At 45.2% G+C, this 21995-nt stretch overlaps 1 protein-coding gene across 3 annotated transcripts; it reads right to left on the bottom strand.

Annotated features, from left to right (window-relative positions):
• Positions 1-3911: 3911 nt before the first annotated feature.
• LOC133381772 (zinc finger protein 850-like) lies at positions 3912-21025 on the bottom strand. Of its 3 annotated transcripts, none has more exons than XM_061621205.1 (6): positions 20947-21025; positions 20484-20712; positions 19648-19827; positions 19244-19383; positions 12826-12910; positions 3912-7396 (listed from the first exon to the last, which is right to left on the bottom strand). In XM_061621205.1, the coding sequence occupies exon 6, from the start codon at positions 6883-6885 to the stop codon at positions 5047-5049; it is 1839 nt and encodes a 612-aa protein (XP_061477189.1). In that variant the 5' UTR covers positions 6886-7396; positions 12826-12910; positions 19244-19383; positions 19648-19827; positions 20484-20712; positions 20947-21025; the 3' UTR covers positions 3912-5046. The 3 variants fall into 3 exon arrangements, 2 of the variants coding, with proteins under 2 accessions (XP_061477189.1, XP_061477190.1); XR_009761731.1 differs by lacking the exon at positions 3912-7396 and adding an exon at positions 10366-10552; XM_061621206.1 differs by lacking the exon at positions 19244-19383.
• Between the last annotated feature and the right edge of the window lie 970 nt (positions 21026-21995).

Raw genomic sequence — 21995 nt, 5'->3', positions numbered from 1 at the left:
GGCTTGTGTCAAAGTGCGAGGTGCTGGAACATGCGATTGGATGAAGTGTTAAAAGATATGGGTTTTTCCAGATGTGTTGCTGATACGTGCGTGTATGTGAAAAGCATAAATGGCAAGAAAACGTATTGTGCTATTTATGTTGATGACATTCTGTTTTTTTGCCCAGGAGAAGCAGAAGAAAGACAGTTCTTTGATAGCTTACAACAGCAAGTGGATACAAAGCGCCTAGGGCCAGTTGCACAATATCTAGGAACAGAAATAATACGCACTACTGATGGTGGTTTTGCCCTATTGCAGACAGGGAAGATAGATAGTCTGCTAGAGACTTGTGGCATGAGTGAATGCAATCCTGTGAGTACACCAATGACAGTTTCATTCCAGCAAGAAGAATGCAACAAAGCATATGAAAAGCCAGATTTTTACAGACATGTTATAGGGAAACTGCAATTCCTTGTAAAGGTATCTAGACCAGATATATGCAATGCAGTGGGCATTTTATGTAGAAAAGTTGAAAAACCATCAGAACATGATTGGCTTGGGTTCAAAAGAGTGCTAAGATACCTGAAAGGCACAAGAACAAAGGGATTAATGCTGTCAGCACAGAAACAAGGAGGCATGGACTGTTATGTAGATGCAGATCATGCAGGAGACCTAGCCAGTCGAAAATCTACAACAGGCATTATAATTAGATTGCATGGCTCAGCAATGGATTGGTGCAGCAGAAAGCAAAATATTGTAGCAACATCCAGTGCTGAGGCTGAATATGTGGGTCTGTCTGCAGCTTGTAATGAAATCCAATGGTTTACACAACTTGCTCAAGAAGTGCATGTGAATACTGTTTTGCCCATAACAGTATTCGAGGATAACCAGACTTGTATCGCATTGGCAACGTCGGAAGCTAACACAAAAAGAACGAAGCATATCAGTGTGCGATATTTCCACATTCGCGATTGTATACAACAGGGAGTCATTAGGCTACAATACTGTGACACAAGGCATATGTTGGCAGACATACTGACGAAACCACTCAGTGAAGATAAGTATCAATCTCTAGTACAGATGCTTAACGTGCGTGATATAAATGACTCTGTAAAACTTGTATGAATAAAGAAACAAAAATGGAAATGTAAATAGATACTGTAATGAAACAAAAAAAAACATGTACTGATGTGTATTGAAATGAAAAGATAATATTGTATAAATGTAACAATGAACATGTAGTTTTGTAATCTGTGAGTCTCAGGTGGGGGCTGTTGTTCAGTAAAGCAAGTTATGAGACTCACAGACAGGGTTTTCAGTGAAAGAAGGAAACCTGCAATAAATGGGTTAAACAGAGCAAGAGGGGTTGCCAGGTTCCTCAAGGCCAGCAGGTGGTTGGCAAGGGCAACCTGGTAGATAAGAAGCTGCTCTTGCAGAAGCTCTGGTGTGGGGGAAAGTCGTTTTGTGTTTAATGCTTTTTGTCAGTAAAGACTCTTACAAGATACTTGCCTGGCCTGGCTTATTTACTGAATCTATCCGGCACCAGAATTTCTTACTTGTGCGATATCTATACGCACGCACCGACAGTAATGGGGGACTTCAATTATCCCGATATCTGTTGGGAGACAAATTCTGCCAAACACGACCCCTCCAAGAAATTCCTGACTTGTGTTGGAGATAACTTTCTCAACCAGAAAGTGGAGGAAGCAACCAGAGGATCAGCTATCCTGGACTTGATTCTAACCAGTAGAGATGATTTGGTGGATGAAGTGGCAGTTATGGGAACTCTGGGGGAAAGTGACCACACCATATTTGAGTTCTTGATTTTAACAGAAGCGAAAGCTGACAGTAGCCATACGCGCACCCTGGACTTCAGGAAAGCTGATTTTAATAAACACAGAACAATTGTAAGTACAGTTCCATCTCAAGCGTCCCTAATGAGAAAAGGAGTCCAAGATGGGTGGGAGTTTCTAAAAAAGGAAATTCTGAAAGCACAATGGCAAGCAATTCCAACAAGGAAAAAGGGGGGAAAACAGCAGAAGAAGCCAATCTGGCTCCACAAAAAGCTTAGTGAGGACCTGAAAGCAAAAAAGGGCGTATACAGGAAGTGGCCAGGTCACAAAGGAAGAGTACAGGCAGTTACCATGGAATTGCAGGGATGGGGTCAGGAAGGCTAAAGCTGAGAATGAGCTGAGGCTAGCAAGGGATGCTAAAAGCAACAAAAAAGCTTTCTTCAGGTATATCCACAGTAAAAGACAGAGAAAAGTAATGGTGGCACAGCTACTCAATGAGGATGGCAAAATGATAATAGATGACAAAAGTAAGAAGTGCTCAATTCCTACTTTGGCTCAGTCTTCTCCCAAAAGAGGGTCTATGGCCCTCTTGAAAAACATGAAGTGGAAGGGGCAGGATTGGACCTTGAGATTGATAGAAAAACAGTTAAGGAATACCTAATCAAATCGGCAGGGCCCAATAAACTGCATCCTAGAGTATTGAAGGAACTGGCTGAAGAACTCTCAGAACCTCTGTCTATTATCTTTGCGAAATCAATGGAGGACCGGTGAAGTGCCGGATGACTGGAGGAGAGCTAATGTTGTCCCTATCTTCAAAAAGGGCAAGAAGGAGGAACCGGGGAACTACAGACCAGTCAGCCTAACATAAATCCCTGGAAAAATTCTGGAGCAGATTATAAAGCAGTCAATCTGTAAGCACCTTGAAAACATTGCAGTGATTACTAGGAGCCAACATGGATTTTATTCATTTAATTATTTGATTTATATCCCACCCTTCCTCCCAGCAGGAGACCAGGGTGGCAAACAAAAATGCCCAAAACTCTGTAAAACATCACCAAAAACAACCTTAAAATACACTAAAACAAAACAACTTTAAAAACATTTTTTAAAAAGGTTAAAAAATCTTTAAAAGGGTTAAAAACATTGGTTTTTTTTTTTTTTTTTAAAAACCGTATTAAAAAGCAATTCCAACACACAAGCAGACTGGGATAGGTCTCAAAAGGCTTGTTGAAAGAGAAAAATCTTCAAAAGTTGCCGAAAAGATAACAGAGATGGTGCCTGCCTAATATTTAAGAGGAGGGAATTCCACAGGGTAGGTGCCGCCACTGAAAAGCGCTGCTTCCTATGTTGTGCAAAACAGACTTCCTGATAAGATGGTATCTGCAGGAGGCCCTCACCTGCAGAGCGCAGTGATCGACTGGGTATAAAAGGGGTAAGACGGTCTTTCAGGTATCCTGATCCCGAACTGTATAGGGCTTTGTACACCAAAACCAGAACCTTGAACCAGTAGCAAATGGGCAGCCAGTGCAATTCTTTCAGCAGCAGGGTGACATGTCGGCGATACCCTGCCCCAGTGAGCAATCTTGCCGCTGCATTTTGCACCAGCTGCAGCTTCTGGACCAACCTCAAGGACAGCCGCATATAGAGCGCATTACAGTATGCATGGACAACAGTGGTCAGGCTATCTCGGTCCAGAAACGGCCGCAGTTTTCTTACCAGCTGAAGCTGGTAAAAAATATCATTAAAAAATTTATGAAGAACAAATCCTGCCAAACTAATCTTATCTCGTGTTTTATCGGGTAACCTCCGTTGTAGACTGTGGGAATGCTGTGGACATGATATATCTCGACTTCAGCAAAGCTTTCAACAAAGTGCCCCATGTTATTCTGATTAGCAAGCTAGCTAAATGTGGGCTGGATGGAACAACTATCAGGTGGATCCACAGTTGGCTCCAGAATCATACTCAAACAGTGCTTATCAATGGTTCCTTCTCAACCTGGGTGGAAGTAACGAGTGGGGTACCAGAGGGCTTGGTCCTGGGCCCAGTACTCTTCAACATTTTTATTAACAACTTAGATGAGGAGGCAGAGAGCATTCTTATCAAACCTGCAGATGATACAAATTTGGGGGGCATAGCTAATACCATGGAAGACAGAAACAAAATTCAAAGGGTCCTTAATACGCTGGAGCATTGGGCTGAAAACAACAGAATGCAATTCAACAGGGATAAATGCAAAGTTCTACACTTAGGAAAAAGAAACCAAATACACAGTTATAAGATGGGGGATACTTGGCTCAGCAATACTACATGTGAGAAGGATCTTCGAATTGTCAATCATCACAAGCTGAATATGAGCCAACAGTGCAATGTGGCTGCAAAAAAGGCAAATGCTATATTAGTCTGCATTAACAGAAGTGAGTTTCCAAATCACGTGAAGTTTTAGTTATCCTCTATTCAGCACTGGTTAGGCCTCATCTTGAGTACTGCGTCCAGGTCCGGTCTCCACATTTCAAGAAGTATGGAGAAACTGGAACAGGTTCAGAGGAGGGCAACAAGGATGATCAGGGGACTGGAAACAAAGCCCTATCAGGAGAGACTGAAAGACCTGGGCATGTTTAGCCTGGAGAAGAGAAGACTGGGGGGAGATATGATAGCACTCTTCAAGTACATGACATGTTGTCACTTAGAGGAAGGCCGGGATCTCTTCTTGATCGTCCCAGAATGCAGGACACGGAATAATGGGCTCAAGTTGCAGGAAGCCAGATTTCGACTGGACATCAGGAAAAACTTCCTAACTGTTAGAGCCATATGACAATGGAACCAATTACTAGAGAGGTAGTGGGCTCTCCAACACTGGAGGCATTCAAGTGGCAGCTGGACAGCCATCTGTCGGGAATGCATTGATTTGGATTCCTGCATTGAGCAGGGGTTGGACTTGATGGCCCTTCCAACTCTACTATTCTATGATCTCTTCAGACCAGCTTTTCTTGCCTTTGGGGGGGGCAGTTAAATAGGATTGTGGCAGGAGAGAACAGCAAGACATGATGTGTCAGCCCGTTGAAGTCTGTCATGGGTCCAGCTCAATCCACTGAAGCTCTTTCCGCATTCCGTACATTTATATGCTTTCTCCCCCATGTTGATGTCCAGCAAGTTTGCCACTATGACTGAAGCTCTTTCGACACCCCATGCAGTGATGTGGTTTCTCCTCTGTGTGGTACTTTTTGTTCAATCAAATTTGAGCTTCTAGTGAAGCACTTTCCACACTCCACATATTTAAATGGCTTTCCTCGTGTGGATATTTTGATGAACCTTATAAGTACTTTGGTGACTGAAACTCTTTCCACACTCCACACATGTATATGGCTTCTCTCCTGTGTGAGTTCTTTTATGTGAAGTAAGGTGATGCTGCTGAGTGAAGTTTTTTCCACATTCCATGCATTTGTATGGCTTCCCACCTGTGTGTGTTCTCATATGTGAAGTAAGGTTTCCAGTGATACTGAAATTCTTTCCACACTCCTTACATGTATATGGTTTCTCTCCCGTGTGGATTCTTTGATGTTTAGTAAGTGCTCCACTGTCATTGAAGCTCTTTCCACACTCCTCACATTTGTACGGTTTCTCTCCTGTGTGGATTCTTTGATGTGAATTAAGGCTTTGGCTCAGACTGAAACTTTTTCCACATTCCATGCATTTATATGGCTTCTCTCCTGTGTGGATTCTTTGATGTTTAGTAAGTGATCCACCGTCAAAGAAGCTCTTTCCACACTCCATGCATTTAAATGGTTTTACCCCTGTGTGGATATTTTGATGAGTCCTAAGGTGTGGTTTCAGACTGAAACTCTTTCCACACATCTCACACTTATATGGTTTCTCTTGTGTATGAGTTCTTTGATGTTTTTTACGCGCTCCCTGTTCACTGAAGCACTTTCCACAATGCATGCATTTAAATGGTTTCTCCCCTGTGTGGGTTCTTTGATGTCTTTTAAGTGACTCCCGTTCACTGAAGCACTTTCCACACTCCATGCATTCAAATGGTTTCTCTCCTGTGTGGATTCTTTGATGTGAATTAAGGCTTTGGCTCAGATTGAAACTTTTTCCACATTCCATGCATTTATATGGCTTCTCTCCTGTGTGGATTCTTTGATGTTTAGTAAGTGATCCACCGTCAAAGAAGCTCTTTCCACACTCCATGCATTTAAATGGTTTTACCCCTGTGTGGATATTTTGATGAGTCCTAAGGTGTGGTTTCAGACGGAAACTCTTTCCACACATCTCACACTTATATGGTTTCTCTTGTGTATGAGTTCTTTGATGTTTTTTACGCGCTCCCTGTTCACTGAAGCACTTTCCACAATGCATGCATTTAAATGGTTTCTCCCCTGTGTGGGTTCTTTGATGTCTTTTAAGTGAGTCCCGTACACTGAAGCACTTTCCACACTCCATGCATTCAAATGGTTTCTCCCCTGTGTGCATTTTTTGATGTGTTTTAAGACTGCCCCATTGACTGAAGCTCTGTCCACACTCCCTGCATTTAAATGGTTTTTCCCCTGTGTGGATTCTTTTATGAGTGGTAAGGTAAGAGTTCACCCTAAAGCTTTTTCCACACTCCATGCATTTAAATGGTTTCTCCCCAGTGTGGATTCTTTGATGTAATGTAAGCTTACACCCCTCACTGAAGCTCTTTCCACACTCCATGCATTTAAATGGTTTCTCCCCAGTGTGGATTCTTTGATGTAATGTAAGCTTACACCCCTCACTGAAGCTCTTTCCACACTCCATGCATTTAAATGGTTTCTCTCCTGTGTGGGTTCTTTGATGTGTTTTAAGTGAGTTCCGTAAACTGAAGCTCTTTCCACACTCCATGCATTTAAATGGTTTCTCCCCTGTGTGGATTCTTTGATGCGTTTTAAGATTGCATCGTAGACTGAAGCACTTTCCACACTCCATGCATTCAAATGCTTTCTCTCCTGTGTGAGTTTGGTGATGTAAAGTAAGATTTGAACCAAAACTGAAGCTCTCTCCACACTCCATGCATTTATACGGTTTCTCCCCTGTGTGAGTTCCTTGATGCTTTTTAAATGCTCCCCATTCACATTTTCCCCTTGTCTTCATTTTCTGATTTCCTTGAAGGAGTTCATGGGTATCAGTGCCTGAAGAAACAAAACATTTCTTCCTATCATTCTTTGACTGGTTCCCCTCTTGTCCGTTGGGCCATCTTTGATTACCGAGCTTTTATTTTATTTTTTTGCTGCTTCAAATGTTGTTTCTCGTGATGCTACAGTTTAATCAAATTTGAGCTTCCAGTGAAGTACTTTCCACACTCCACACATTTAAATGGTTTTTCCCGTGTGGATACGTTGATGAACCTTATAACTAGTTTGGTGACTGACTCTTTCCACACGCCACACATGTATATGGCTTCTCTCCTGTGTGAGTTCTTTTATGTAAGGTGCTGATGGTGACTGAAGCTTTTTCCACATTCCATGCATTTGTATGGCTTCTCACCTGTGTGTGTTCTCATATGTGAAGTAAGGTTTCCAGTGATATTTAAATTCTTTTCACACTTCTTGTTGTTTCTCGTGATGCTACAGATGCCGTTTTAGAATTCTCATCACCTGATCATCTGTGGGGGGGGGGAGTGAGGGAGGGGGAAGAAAGAAAATCCTGTTATGATTTCAGGGGAGAAGCTGAAGACCTCAGCACACATCAAGCCCAATGAACACCTTCTCTTATTTTAACAACTCCTAAATTCTCCTCTTCCCTATCTGTGTTCCCTTGCCTTCTGAATCCACCACTGCCTCAGACAGCAACATCAATTCCTCACTGGGGGTTTTTCACACTTGTAGACACAGATTTGTGTGTCTGCCCCCTCCAATTTCACAATATTATATAATGAGGAGGAGGGGGGGAAATAAAGCAAAACCAGGGGAAGCAACTGGTCAGATGCAAAGGCAGTGTTGGTCCAAGGTCTGTACTACACAGGTTACTGCTCTTGTTCTGTACTAGAAGGGGAAATCCCCACTTGTTAACACCCAATAGGTTGAGTATTTCAGCTGCGGCCTCCAATTCTAGTCTAGGGTGGAACTGCCAGAAGAGTGACCAGGGATCAGAGGTAGGCATCATCATACAAGGATGAGTTTTCCGACTCACGAGGTCATCTGAGGAGAGAGGAGTTGCTTGGGCAGAGGGCAGAAGCTGCACTGAGAGATTTCCAGAGCCTTGCATTGCATCTGGTGATGCAGGAGGAAAGCAGCTGATTCCTGAGAGCCCCAGTTCGAGACACCCATCCCAAAGGTTTACAATTCCCTTTCAGTTTACCTAAACAATATTGGGCAGGGAATCTTCTGTCTGATTTGTGCCCATCTTCTGACACATGACTGTCCTAGTGGAAATTCTCTTCCTAGTTCTCTCTCACTGTCCTTTCTCCTTGTCCAAATAATCCACCTGACATACCTTCTATTTTCTAGGAGGGAATACCTGGAAGCAGGGCCACCGAGAGATGGGAAGAAAGGGTCAGTTTCTATTGGGCCCAGAGCCAGCAGGGCCCCCAGATGTGGGGTGAGTGGGACCTAGACCTAGACATGCTTGCCTCAAATCCTCAACAGCACCACAGATAAAGTGGGAACACAAACCAGTCTGCAGCTTGGTTTCATATAGCTGGGCTATAGATGCCCAACACTATCTCTATCAATGGGTCTCAAGAACCTTTAGTATCCCATTCAGCTTCTGAACTTCAAAGTTACACTGAGTACCGACAGCAACCCTCTATGCCAGAGGTGGGCACCTGTGGCCCTCCAGATACTGTTGAACACTGAATCCCATAATCCCTCATCTGTATGATCCCTGTTTAGGGATGATGAGGGTTGAAATCCAACAGCATATGGAGGGTCACAGTATTTATATCCTTGCTCTACCATTTCCCCTTTTCTGAAAATGGTAAATAGCTCTACTTCAATTTCTCCTTCCTCTAATTACCACATCTTCCACTCACTCTGCCCTACTGCAAACATAACATAGCTCTGTGTTGTGTACATCCTGAGTTTCCCGTCATGTCTAGACTGTTAGAACCACCCACCATTTCACTAGCATGCTTCCCAATCCCTTAAATGGCATATAGTAGACCTCTGATATAGTGGCCATAAGGGAAACTTAGTGGAATGGATAGAACCAGTGGGAGACAGATATACATAGAGAGATACAAACTCTATAAGGACAGAGAAGGGTGTACGGAAGGTGGTGTCACTCTGTACATCAGATCCAACAAACTGGAAATCCCCAAATGAAACACTCCTATTACATACTGGGCCCAAAGAATAAATTAGTCCCTGGGATGTACTATTGTCCTCCTGAATGAAATGCTCAAGGTGATCTTGAGGTGGAGAATAAGTTCAAGGAGATATACAAATAAGGATGTGTCTAAAAAATAAGTTTCATATTGTGTCAAAATTAGAAAATAGATTTACACAGGCAATGTTTCAGGCCTGGATAAAGAAAGCGCAGGAAAGAGAGACAAGCTCTGGTGCTAGATGAGATTTATTGTGAGCTCGATGCGTTTCGGAACATGTCCTCCTTCAGGAGCTACAAACATTGAAACAGCCTCAAATCAATATAGTGGAGACAACACTGTGGTCTTAAACATGATATTTTAGAGACCACACTCCATATGACTCATTTTACAAACATTTAGAAGACATAATAAAAAAAATTAAATGTTGTCATTATATTATATCCTTAAACTTTGACATAATACTGACACCTTAAAAGAATGTACTGTGTGAGGTTAGGATACGAAAAACTGACCATGTGGGAGGAGGAGGGGAAGGACCGTATTGTAGGGGAGAGAGGAGGGTGGAGGGAAGGGCAGATTTGATAATTTGCATGCTTATATGATATGCAAATGTATTTACTTCTGTGCAATCATGCTTAAGATAGGTAAAACCGACCATGGGGAGGAGGAAGGGGAGGGGGGAAGTGGAAGGAGAGGATTGGAAGGGGATGGGGATGGGTAGGGAGGGGCAAAGGAAGGGGGAGGGAAGGGGCAAGAGGGAGGGGATAGGAGGGAGAAGGGAGGGTGGGTTTGATCATTTGCACACTTTTTGATTTCAGTGGGATTTATTTCTGTGCAATCATGTTTGAAAATGAAAATGGACTGCCTTCAAGTCAATCCCGACTTATGTGGAACCTATGAATAGGGTTTTCATGGTAAATGGTATTCAGAGATGGTTTCACCATTGCCTTCCTCTCAGGCTGAGAGGCAGTGACTGGCCCAAGGTCGCCCAGTGAGCTTCATGGCTGTGTGGGGATTCGAACCCTGGTCTCTCAGGCCGTAGTCCAACACTGACCCAGGGAAAGGGCAGGGAGGGGAGGGGGAGGAGGAGATTGGGTGGGTGAGCACTGGGCAGAAGGGAAGCCCCTTTCCTTTCCAAAAGGAAAACAATGCTGATGAAAGTTCAAGAGGAAAGCACAAAAGCAGGACTACAGCTGAATGTCAAAAGACTAAAGTAATGACAACATAAGATTTATGTAACTTTAAAGTTGACAATGAGGACATTGAACTTGTCAAGGATTATCAATACCTCTGCACAGTCGTTAACCAAAATGGAGACAATAGTCAAGAAACTTTCCTCTTTAACTTTCATCAGCATTCGTTTCAAATCATTACTGGTTTCTGCTAGTAGTAGTATGGTATCGTCTGCATATCTTAAATTCTTGATACTTCTCCCTCCAGTTTTCACACCTCCTTCATCTTGGTCCATTCCTGCTTTCCGTACGATATGTTCTGTGTATAGATTAAACAAATAGGGTGATAAAATACACCCCTGTCTCACACCCTTTCCAATGGGGAACCAATCGGTTTCTCCATATTCTGTCCTTACAATAGTCTCTTGTCCAGAGTATAGGTTGCGCATCAGGGCACCCCCATTTCTTTTAAAGCATTCCATAGTTTTTCAAGATCTACACAGTCAAAGGCTTTGCTGTAATCTATAAAGCACAGGGTGATTTCCTTCTGAAATTCCTTGGTCTGTTCCATTATCCAATGTATGCTTGCAATATGATCTCTGGTACCTCTTCCCTTTCTAACTCTAGCTTGAACATCTGCCATTTCTGGCTCAGTATCTCAGAGAGGGGAGGGGAGGAAAAGCCTGCAATCAAAAGTCTGCAAATTGGGGGGTGGGCATTTTGCAGCGGGATAGGAATGGATTCCTGGGGGAGGGAGGAGTTCCTTCCTTCCTTCCTGGGGGAGGGGTCGAGAGCACCCTTTCTCCTCCTACCACAGCAAAGTAAGGCTCTTTTCTCCCCAGCAAAGGTGGCCTGCTGCCCCCCCATCCCATGGGGACTGGAGGGGTGATCTCTCTAGGGAAGGGGACTTTAAACAACCTTCTGCAATGGCAGCCAGGCAGCTGTTCGCCGCCCACCCCCGCGCTGCAGCTGGGCTGTATGGATTCCGAAACAGGAGTTATGGGGGGGCTCTTCCTCCCCCCAAAAGCAAATTAGTCCCCCTCCACTTACCTCTTTGTTTTTCCCTCCAGGCATCAGCCTCCCCTGTGCAAGGAATCTGACCACACCGATTTCTCTTCCAGGAAAACGAAGGGAGGGGTCTCTGCTATTGTCCCTCCCCCTTTTAAAATCTGTCGCCCCTCGACAAACCCCTTCCTTCCCCCCCTCCACCAGCAAACTGTCTTTAAACACCACTCTTTGTGAAATGGTAGCAGCGGCACTTCGGGTTCCTTTTCGAACGCGGGAGCCCATAGAGCTACGCAGCCTTCAGCTTGCATTACACTTTCCGCCTGCAAATTCGGTCAGGGGGCGGGATGGGAGATTGTGCGACCTGAGCTGGGCAGACCGCCCTCATTTAATTTCCTCTTGCTTCATTAAAAAGGAGCCCTTCCTCGGAGCTTGCACGTGCCTGTGTGTCACGCAGTGGTATAGCGGCAAATTCATAAGTGCAAGGTCCGTTCATGTTAGTCACAGCCATGCCCCCCCTTTTTTGCTGCTGAGCTGAGAATTAGATCTTTGTTCATGCCTTCTCCCACAACAAGAGATATCCCTAGAAGCCAATCAGCATGAAAGGGGAGAGTGTTAGCTGCTGAGAAGAGTCCCCTCAATGGCTGACTCACCTCCTTTCTTCTGATAGGATCGAATCGGCAGGAAAGGACAAGGAAGCATGCTAGAAGACTCTTCTTCTAGCATTCCAGTGGCACCTGGTTGGCCACTGTGAGAACAGGATGCTGGACTAGATGGGCCACTGGCCTGATCCAGGAGGCTCTTCTTATGTTCTTATGCTCTTATGTTCTCAGTGGCTAACACACTCCCCTTTCACACTAATTGGCTCACAGGAGGCTGGAGACATAGGGACCCTACTCCCAAAAAAGTAAAGGTATTAAGACCCCGACACCTTTGATGATTACACCCCTGGTGTCTTGGATCCTGGTCCCTCCTGTCTGCTTTCCAAAGCCAGTTGTGCAGTGACAAATCCAGAAGTGCATCACAGTCACAGCCCCACCCCTTCTAAGATTATACGACCTTCTAAGGTGCTTTTTAACTTGTTTGTAAATGATCTAGGAGCCAGTGTGGTGTAGTGGTTAAAGTGTTGGACTACGACCCGGGAGACCAGGGTTCGAATCCCCACACAGCCATGAAGCTCACTGGATGACCTTGGGCCAGTCACTGCCTCTCAGCCTCATGAAAACCCTCTTCATAGGGTCGCCATAACTCGGAATCGGCTTGAAGGCAGTACACACACCCAGCGCACACTTAAACTATGGAATTCCCTCCCGCAAGAGGCAGTGGTAGCCACCAACTTGGATGGCGTGAAAAGAGGATTAGACAAGTTCATGGAGGATGAAGGTATGGATGGCTACTGTGCCTCTGAATACCACTTGCTGGGAATCAACAGGGGACAGCGTTGTTACACTTAGCCCATGCTTGCGGGCTTCCCATTGTGGCGTCAGGTCAACTACTGTAAAAATAGGATGCTGGAGGAACCAGCAGGGCTCTTCACTGAAATGAGACATACATACATACAGTCTTACTACATATTGAAGGACACACCTGTCCTGGATGAACATATGTTTCCTCCTCCTCCTTCTCCTCTTCTTCTGGTGTGGTCAGATTTGAGGATCAGAAGCTCTTATTTCTGGAATAAGAAACACAGAGAGTTATTATTTACTCCATATGTGACTGCAAAAATATTCAAATTAGTCTCTTGCAGCAAAAACAACCTTGTGGCCCCTTACACTCTCAGAAATGTATTATGGCATAAGGAATTTGAAAGGCAGACTCACGAGGGCTGAATCACTCCAAACTGCTTGGGAGCTGTTTAAAAACATTATAATAGAAGCTCAAGTGGAGTGTACCCAGCAGATCAGGAAAGACATTACTAGGGCCAAGAGGACGCCACCATGGTTAAAGAGCAGAGTCAAAGACGCTATTAGCAGGAAGAAAGCTTCCTTCAAAAAATGGAAGTCTCATCCAAACGAGGAGAACAAAAAGGAACACACACTTTGGCAAAAGAACTGCAAGGACATAATGGAAATATGGAAATGGACTGCTTTCAAGTCGATTCCGACTTACGGAGACCAGGGTCTTCACAGTAAGCAGTATTCAGAGGAGGTTTCCCATTACCTCCCTCTGAGGCTGAGAGGCAGTGACTGGCCCAAGGCCACCCAGTGAGCTTCATGGCTGTGTGGGGATTCGAACCCTGGTCTCCCAGGTTGTAGTCCAACACTCTAACCACTACACCACACTGGCTCTCAAGCACATAATAAGGGATGCTAAAAAGAAATTTGTGGAAACCAACAAAAAATATATATTTTTAATGCATTAGTAGCAAGAGACCATCTAGGGAGGCGGCTGGACCCTTGGATGACAAGAGAGGCAAAGGTGTGCTAAAGAAGAACAGGGAGATTGCAGAGAAGCCGAATGAATTATTTGCATCTCTGTTCACAATGGAAAAAATAGAGTGCAGAACCCTGTGCCTGAACTCAAACGTGAAATTGTTAATCTTCTAAAAAAAATTTAACTTGCCCCTCAGATCTGCCTCCATACCTCAGAACTAGAAAGTAGCCAATGTAACACCAATTTTTAAAAAGGGATCCAGGGAGATCCTGGAAACTACAGTCCAGTTAGCTTAACGTCTGTCCCAGGGAAACTGGTAAAAAGCATTCTTAAAGATGTCTGCATGTGTGTTGGACTTGCTTTTTAACATTTTTTTTAAAAAACAATGTTTTTTTAACCCTTTTTAAAGATGTTTTAAAGCTTTTCTTTTTTTTATTTTAAATTTTTTAACGTTTTGTTTTAATGTATTTTAAGGTCTGTTTTTATGATGTTTTAAAGTGTTTTTAGCATTTTTGTTTGCTGCCCTGGGCTTCTGCTGGGAGGAAGAACGGGAGGGCTTTAAACTGCCCTCCTCCTACCCCTCCTTCCTGCTTCCATCACCCTCCTCTTGGAAGAGTTTGGTAACATGTGCCTCTGAGCATATGGTGAGTGGTGGCATCTCCAAAGATGGAGAATTATATTTTTGCATGTTTGTTGGTGTTCTTCTTACTTTGCTTCTTTCCTGTGTTACTAATGTTTCCACAGAGCATCTAAACTAGAAAATTTTATTTCTCTCATTATTCATCCTAGAAATCTGTGTCAAATTTATTTTTATTAATTCCAAAGCCTTTTTATTGGTCAATGTCATATGATGGTGACAACAACCTTTTGTGTTTCAAACTGGAAGTCATATCCTAAGAACATAAGAACATAAGAAGAGCCTGCTGGATCAGGCCAGTGGCCCATCTAGTCCAGCATCCTGTTCTCACAGTGGCCAACCAGGGGCCTGGGGGAAGCCCGCAAGCAGGACCCGAGTGCAAGAACACTCTCCCCTCCTGAGGCTTCCGGCAACTGGTTTTCAGAAGCATGCTGCCTCTGACTAGGGTGGCAGAGCACAGCCATCATGGCTAGTAGCCATTGATAGCCCTGTCCTCCATGAATTTGTCTAATCTTCTTTAAAAGCCATCCAAGCTGGTGGCCATTACTGCATCTTGTGGGAGCAAATTCCATAGTTTAACTATGCGCTGAGTAAAGAAGTACTTCCTTTTGTCTGTCCTGAATCTTCCAACATTCAGCTTCTTTGAATGTCCACGAGTTCTAGTATTATGAGAGAGGGAGAAGAACTTTTCTCTATCCACTTTCTCAATGCCATGCATAATTTTATACACTTCTATCATGTCTCCTCTGACCCGCCTTTTCTCTAAACTAAAAAGCCCCAAATGCTGCAACCTTTCCTCGTAAGGGAGTCGCTCCATCCCCTTGATCATTCTGGTTGCCCTCTTCTGAACCTTTTCCAACTCTATCATATCCTTTTTGAGATGAGGCGACCAGAACTGTACACGGTATTCCAAATGCGGCCGCACCATAGATTTATACAACGGCATTATGATATCGGCTGTTTTATTTTCAATACCTTTCCTAATTATCGCTAGCATGGAATTTGCCTTTTTCACAGCTGCCGCACACTGGGTCGACATTTTCATCGTGCTGTCCACTACAACCCCGAGGTCTCTCTCCTGGTCGGTCACAGCCAGTTCAGACCCCATGAGCGTATATGTGAAATTAAGATTTTTTGCTCCAATATGCATAATTTTACACTTGTTTATATTGAATTGCATTTGCCATTTTTCCGCCCATTCACTCAGTTTGGAGAGGTCTTTTTGGAGCTCTTCACAATTCCTTTTTGTTTTAACAACCCTGAACAATTTAGTGTCGTCAGCAAACTTGGCCACTTCACTGCTCACTCCTAATTCTAGGTCATTAATGAACAAGTTGAAAAGTACAGGTCCCAATACCGATCCTTGAGGGACTCCACTTTCTACAGCCCTCCATTGGGAGAACTGTCCGTTTATTCCTACTCTCTGCTTTCTGCTTCTTAACCAATTCCTTATCCACAAGAGGACCTCTCCTCTTATTCCATGACTGCTAAGCTTCCTCAGAAGCCTTTGGTGAGGTACCTTGTCAAACGCTTTTTGAAAGTCTAAGTACACTATGTCCACTGGATCACCTCTATCTATATGCTTGTTGACACTCTCAAAGAATTCTAATAGGTTACTGAGACAGGACTTTCCCTTGCAGAAGCCATGCTGGCTCTGCTTCAGCAAGGCTTGTTCTTCTATGTGCTTGGTTAATCTAGCTTTAATAATATTTTCTACCAGTTTTCCAGGGACAGAAGTTAAGCTAACTGGCCTGTAATTTCTGGGATCCCCTCTGGATCCCTTTTTGAAGATTGGTGTTACATTTGCCACTTTCCAGTCCTCAGGCACGGAGGAGGACCCAAGGGACAAGTTACATATTTTAGTTAGCAGATCAGCAATTTCACCTTTGAGTTCTTTGAGAACTCTCGGGTGGATGCCATCCGGGCCCGGTGATTTGTCAGTTTTTATATTGTCCATTAAGCTTAGAACTTCCTCTCTCGTTACCACTATTTGTCTCAGTTCCTCAGAATCCCTTCCTGCAAATGTTAGTTCAGGTTCAGGGATCTGCCCTATATCTTCCACTGTGAAGACAGATGCAAAGAATTCATTTAGCTTCTCTGCAATCTCCTTATCGTTCTTTAGTACACCTTTGACTCCCTTATCATCCAAGGGTCCAATTGTCTCCCTAGATGGTCTCCTGCTTTGAATGTATTTATAGAATTTTTTGTTGTTGGTTTTTATGTTCTTAGCAATGTGCTCCTCAAATTCTTTTTTAGCATCCCTTATTGTCTTCTTACATTTCTTTTGCCAGAGTTTGTGTTCTTTTTTATTTTCTTCATTCGGACAAGACTTCCATTTTCTGAAGGAAGACTTTTTGCCTCTAAGAGCTTCCTTGACTTTGCTCGTTAACCATGCTGGCATCTTCTTGGCCCTGGCGGTACCTTTTCTGATCTGCGGTATGCACTCCAGTTGAGCTTCTAATATAGAGTTTTTAAACAACTTCCAAGCATTTTCGAGTGATGTGACCCTCTGGACTTTGTTTTTCAGCTTTCTTTTTACCAATCCCCTCATTTTTGTGAAGTTTCCTCTTTTGAAGTCAAATGTGACCGTGTTGGATTTTCTTGGCAATTGGCCAGTTACATGTATGTTTAATTTAATAGCACTGTGGTCACTGCTCCCAATCGGTTCAACAACACTTACATCTCGCACCAGGTCCCGGTCCCCACTGAGGATTAAGTCCAGGGTTGCCATCCCTCTGGTCGGTTCCATGACCAACTGATCTAGGGAATAGTCATTTAGAATATCTAGAAACTTTGCTTCTTTGTCATGACTGGAACACATATGCAGCCAGTCTATGTCCGGGTAGTTGAAGTCACCCATTACTACCACATTTCCTAGTTTGGATGCTTCCTCAATTTCATATCTCATCTCAAGGTCTCCCTGAGCATTTTGATCAGGGGGACGATAGATCGTTCCCAGTATTAAGTCCCTCCTGGGGCATGGTATCACCACCCACAACGATTCTGTGGAGCAGTCTGCCTCTTTTGGGGTTTCGAGCTTGCTGGATTCAATGCCTTCTTTCACGTATAGAGCGACTCCGCCACCAATACGTCCTTCCCTGTCCTTCCGATATAGTTTATATCCAAGGATAACCGTATCCCACTGGTTTTCTCCATTCCACCAGGTCTCCGTTATGCTCACTATATCAATGCTCTTCTCTAAGACCAAGCACTCCAGTTCTCCCATCTTGGTTCGCAGGCTCCTAGCATTAGCGTACAGGCACTTGTAAGCAGTGTCTCTCTTCAAGTGTCTTTGGCACTTGTGGTTAGGCCTGTGGTAATTTTGCTCTTCTGAATTTATATCCTGTGCCCCTGCTCTCACAATGCCTACTTCTAGGCCTACCCCTTTTAAAATTTCATCATTTCTTTGGTTTTTATCCCAGGGGGGAGGTTTATTCCGAAACGGACCTTTCTCAGCTCCTGTCGGGTTTCCCCCCTCAGTCAGTTTAAAAGCTGCTCTGCCACCTTTTTAATTTTAAGTGCCAGCAGTCTGGTTCCATTCTGGTTCAAGTGGAGCCCGTCCCTTTTGTACAGGCCTGGCTTGTCCCAAAATGTTCCCCAGTGCCTAACAAATCCGAACCCTTCCACCCGACACCATCGTCTCATCCACGCATTGAGACTGCGAAGCTGGGCCTGTCTGGCTGGTCCTGCGCGTGGAACCGGTAGCATTTCAGAGAAAGCCACCTTGGAGGTCCTGGCTTTCAGCATCCTACCTAGCAACCTAAATTTCTGTTTTGGGTGCATTAACAGTTGCAACACTTGTATATGTAATATTATGTATTTCTGTAACATTTGTTTACTTTTTTCTTTTTTTGGCATTATTTTGTATTTTGTAGCATTATAGGATGATAGTATGATTATCTCTGTATATTTTTGACATTTCTATAGCTGTAAACCTCCTTGAGTGCAGTGATGTAGAAAGGCAGTATACAAACTAAAAATGAAATGAATCTGAAACTGCACTTTGTTGTAAATGATTCTAGCTGTTGGGGGGGGGGAACCTGGCCTGCCCAGGATGCATGTTTTCAGCCTGCTATGCGTAAACCACCCCACTTAAAGAAAGGTGGACATGGTCAATTAAACATATAGAGCACACCTAGAATTTTGCTAGGGTATATTTCACCTCCCACTGTTTTATCTTGTGCAAATTGACACACTCCTGAGGTCCACTGGAGACTATTCTGCAGAAGTCAGTGCCATTATTATGTTTGGAGTTTTTTTAGTGTAAATTTTGCAGTGTTGCTGTACTTCACATATTCACAGAAACAGAAGCAAAAGAAAATGATTTATTATAGCAAGCTTCACTAAAATTGCAAAGTAAATCAAACATTTAGAGTGACTATCTGAACTATATCAACTATTTTAATATTGTTGCTTCCTCCCTGCTAAAATAAGATCAGCACAGCGCATGTCATGTTCCTGTTTTTTGGGCTGACTGCAGGTGTTGCCCCCACTCATCATACGCTCAGAGGCACGTTACCAAATGAACTTACCATGAACACCCTATTCATAGGGTCACCATAAGTAGGGATCGACTTGAAGGCAGTCCATTTCCATTTTTTACATATAATTGGGTGTTATAGAACAAATTAAACCAGAACTGTCACTAGAAGCTAAAATGATGAAACTGAGGTTATCATACTTTGGACACATCATGAGAAGACATGATTCACTAGAAAAGACAATAATGCTGGGAAAAACAGAAGGGAGTAGAAAAAGAGGAAGGCCAAACAAGAGATGGATTGACTCCATAAAGGAAGCCACAGACCTGAACTTACAAGATCTGAACTGGGTGGTTCATGACAGATGCTATTGGAGGTCACTGATTCAAAGGGTCGCCATGTCAAAATCGACTTGAAAGCATGTAACAGCATGGACTGCCTTCAAGTCAATCCCGACTTATGACGACCCTATGAATGGGGTTTTCGTGGTAAGCGGAATTCAGAAGTGGTTTACCATTGCCTCCGTCTGAGGCTGAGAGGCAGTGACTGGCCGAAGGTCACCCAGGGAGCTTCAAGGCTGTGTGGGGTTTCGAACCCTCGTCTCCCAGGTTGTAGTCCAACACTCTAACCACTACGCCACTCTGGCTCTCTAGGCTGGTTTACATAGTAATAAAAACGAATAAAGCCATGAAAACAATGCTTAAAACTTTTACAAGTTGGAGATTTAAAAATGGCTTTGTCTGGTTGGGAAAGGGGTTTCCAGAAATGGGGAGACATTTTGGAGGAGGCGTCTCCCCTCCCTTCTTGGGTACTACTCGTCTCCTCCCTCCCCTCCATTTTTTGAGTTTTTCCACTAAAAGGGAGTTTTTCCCTCCCTTTCTCCTTCTCCACCACCAACCCCCCCCCCCAAATACTCACCAGATCTCTCATGCAGATGCACCAGCAGCAACTTGGTCGGGAGGCTCAGATGTTGATGGGGGAGGTGTAGGAGACACGTGGCTTCTTGGACTAGACGTGTGGCTTCTTGGACTAGATCTTCTCTGGGATTCCTCTTGTGAGCTCCAAGGAGCTCACAAGTGAGAAGAAAGCGGCAGGCTCCTGGGATGGAGGAAGAGGCAGCATGTTAAAAACAGCTCAGCTTCTTCCCTCCATTTTGCCTGCCTTTATCTCCCCCCTCCCGGGAGATTTTGCATATGCCCCCTTCCTCCATTTCTCTTTCTCCTCCGTCCCCCCCCCGAAAAGCCCCCTTTTGGGAGCCCCCAGATTGCCTCCACCCCACTCCAAGCCTCTGATGCAAGAGCAGCTTCAGCCTGGCTGGGACATTCGAGGTTGGGGGATTCTGCTGGGGGGGGGGAGAGGGAAGATGCCTGTGTGCGTAGGGAATTTCCCGCCCAGATCCTTCTTTGGGATGACTGATTCCGCCACTTTCCAAAAAGCCACGGCTGCACCCGAGTCCCTGCGCTGCCCGAGATCAAGGCAATTGAAAAATAAGCCACGTGGGTTCAACCCCTCCCTCCCACTTTCAGAACAGGGCTTTTCTCATGCTGGGCGCTCACATTATTCCTTCAATCAGGCCCCCCACCTCCATGGTTGCTTACCTGCCCCCCAAGGCCCCCCTCTTCCGGGGGTCCCCCTTCCCACCATCGCCCCCTCCTCCCAGGTTGGCTCGGCGCTCCCCAAGCAGCCGCAGGATGGCAGAGCCCCCCTCCCCGCTCTGCTTCCAAGCCGGACCCCCACACACACTTTGCACCCACCTGATCCCGGGCTGGGGGGGGATGCACAACCCCCAAGCCCTCTTGTTCGCCGGGCGCCAACTCGCTGTTCTCTTCCTCGCGCCGCACGTCGCAACTTCGCCCCGGCGGGTGGCTAGATGGGAGGGAGAGACGGGGGCGGACGGGGGGAAGACCCGCCGGAGGGGGTGGAAGTGCCTCTTTCCGGGCCTCTCTAGGCGTCCTCTCCCTCTGTTTCTCCCTCTGGTGGACCCTGCCCAAAAGAGAAAGGAAGAAGACAAGCCCGCCTGGGACCCTCGGCTCAGCAGCCGCGAACCCTCTTTGGAGGTTCGGGCCCACCTGGGCTCCCCCATCTCCCCAGATGGGCTTCTGTCCAGGGCGTGCTGCAGCAATCCTTCAGATGCCCATCGCGGGCACCTAGTCTCGCAATAGCACCGGTTCAGCTGCCCATCGCGGGCATCGAGTAACACCCCCCCCAAAAAAATACCTCGCAGTAGCACAGGTGCAGGCGTTGCTATCCAGTGCGCCCAGGCCAAGATTCCCCTTGGTCTGACTGCGGGAGCTTCGCAAACCAACGGAGCGTCGCCTTGTGTTTGGATCAGACCCATTAGGGGCACTTTTATTTGAGCAAAAAGTGGGGACGGTGTAAAAGCCGGAACGGAACAGGCCGGAACGGGCCCTTTATAAAAGAAATTGATGCCAAAAACACTGGGATGTGTTACAGACACTTGAGAACAACATTTAGGAACAAAAACCATTCCGATAGGATTTTTTATTAACTCTTTAACAACCAAAATGCCCTCCGGAATGGAATGAAACAGCCTTCCCAGCGAGCCAGACCTCTGAAATTCACCAGTCCCACATGACTACATGGGATGCATACAATAAGACACAAAACTTCCATGCAAACCATATTCCGATACCCGTTCCAGGCTATAATATGCTTTTACGTAAAACCAGCGGCGTCACTAGCAAGAGTGCGGGGTGTGTGTGTGTGGACCTCTGGCGCACGCCCTCCCAGGGGCATGGACGAGGTGGCTGGGCTTGTGTGCGTGCATGAGCATGCACTCGAGGCCAGCCACCCCCCATCCATGACGCTGTTCCCAGTCTCGCCTGCCCGCCTCTGAGGAGGGCGCAGCCTTGCTGGGCAACAGCACGGGGCGGGGTGGCTCAGGGTGTCACCCCCCTCAGGGTGTCACCCGGGTGCGGTCTGCATTCTCCGCACCCCGGTTGTGACACCCCTGCATAAAACAGACTGGAACGGTGACTTCCCAGTGAGCCAGACCCACCAAATTCACCAGTCCAACACGACTACATGGGATGCATGCAATAAGACACAAAACATCCATGCAAACCACATTCCGATACCCGTTCCGGGCTATAATACACTTTTATGTAAAACAGCCCAGAACGGTGACTTCCCAGCAAGCCAGACCCACCAAATTCACCAGTCCAACATGACTACATAAGATGCATGCAATAAGACACAAAACATCCATGCAAACCACGTTCCGATACCCGTTCTGGGCTATAATA

The sequence above is a fragment of the Rhineura floridana genome, chromosome 3 (genome assembly GCF_030035675.1).
Source record: "Rhineura floridana isolate rRhiFlo1 chromosome 3, rRhiFlo1.hap2, whole genome shotgun sequence".
NCBI classification, from domain to species: Eukaryota; Metazoa; Chordata; class Lepidosauria; order Squamata; family Rhineuridae; genus Rhineura; species Rhineura floridana.
Note: the sequence above shows the minus strand (reverse complement) of the source record. Positions and strands in the feature narration are given on the sequence as shown.

Excerpts from the sequence above, each read along its gene's own strand:
- LOC133381772 (XM_061621205.1), bottom strand. The coding sequence starts at position 6,885 with ATGAAGACAAGGGGAAAATGTGAATGGGGAGCATTTAAAAAGCATCAA.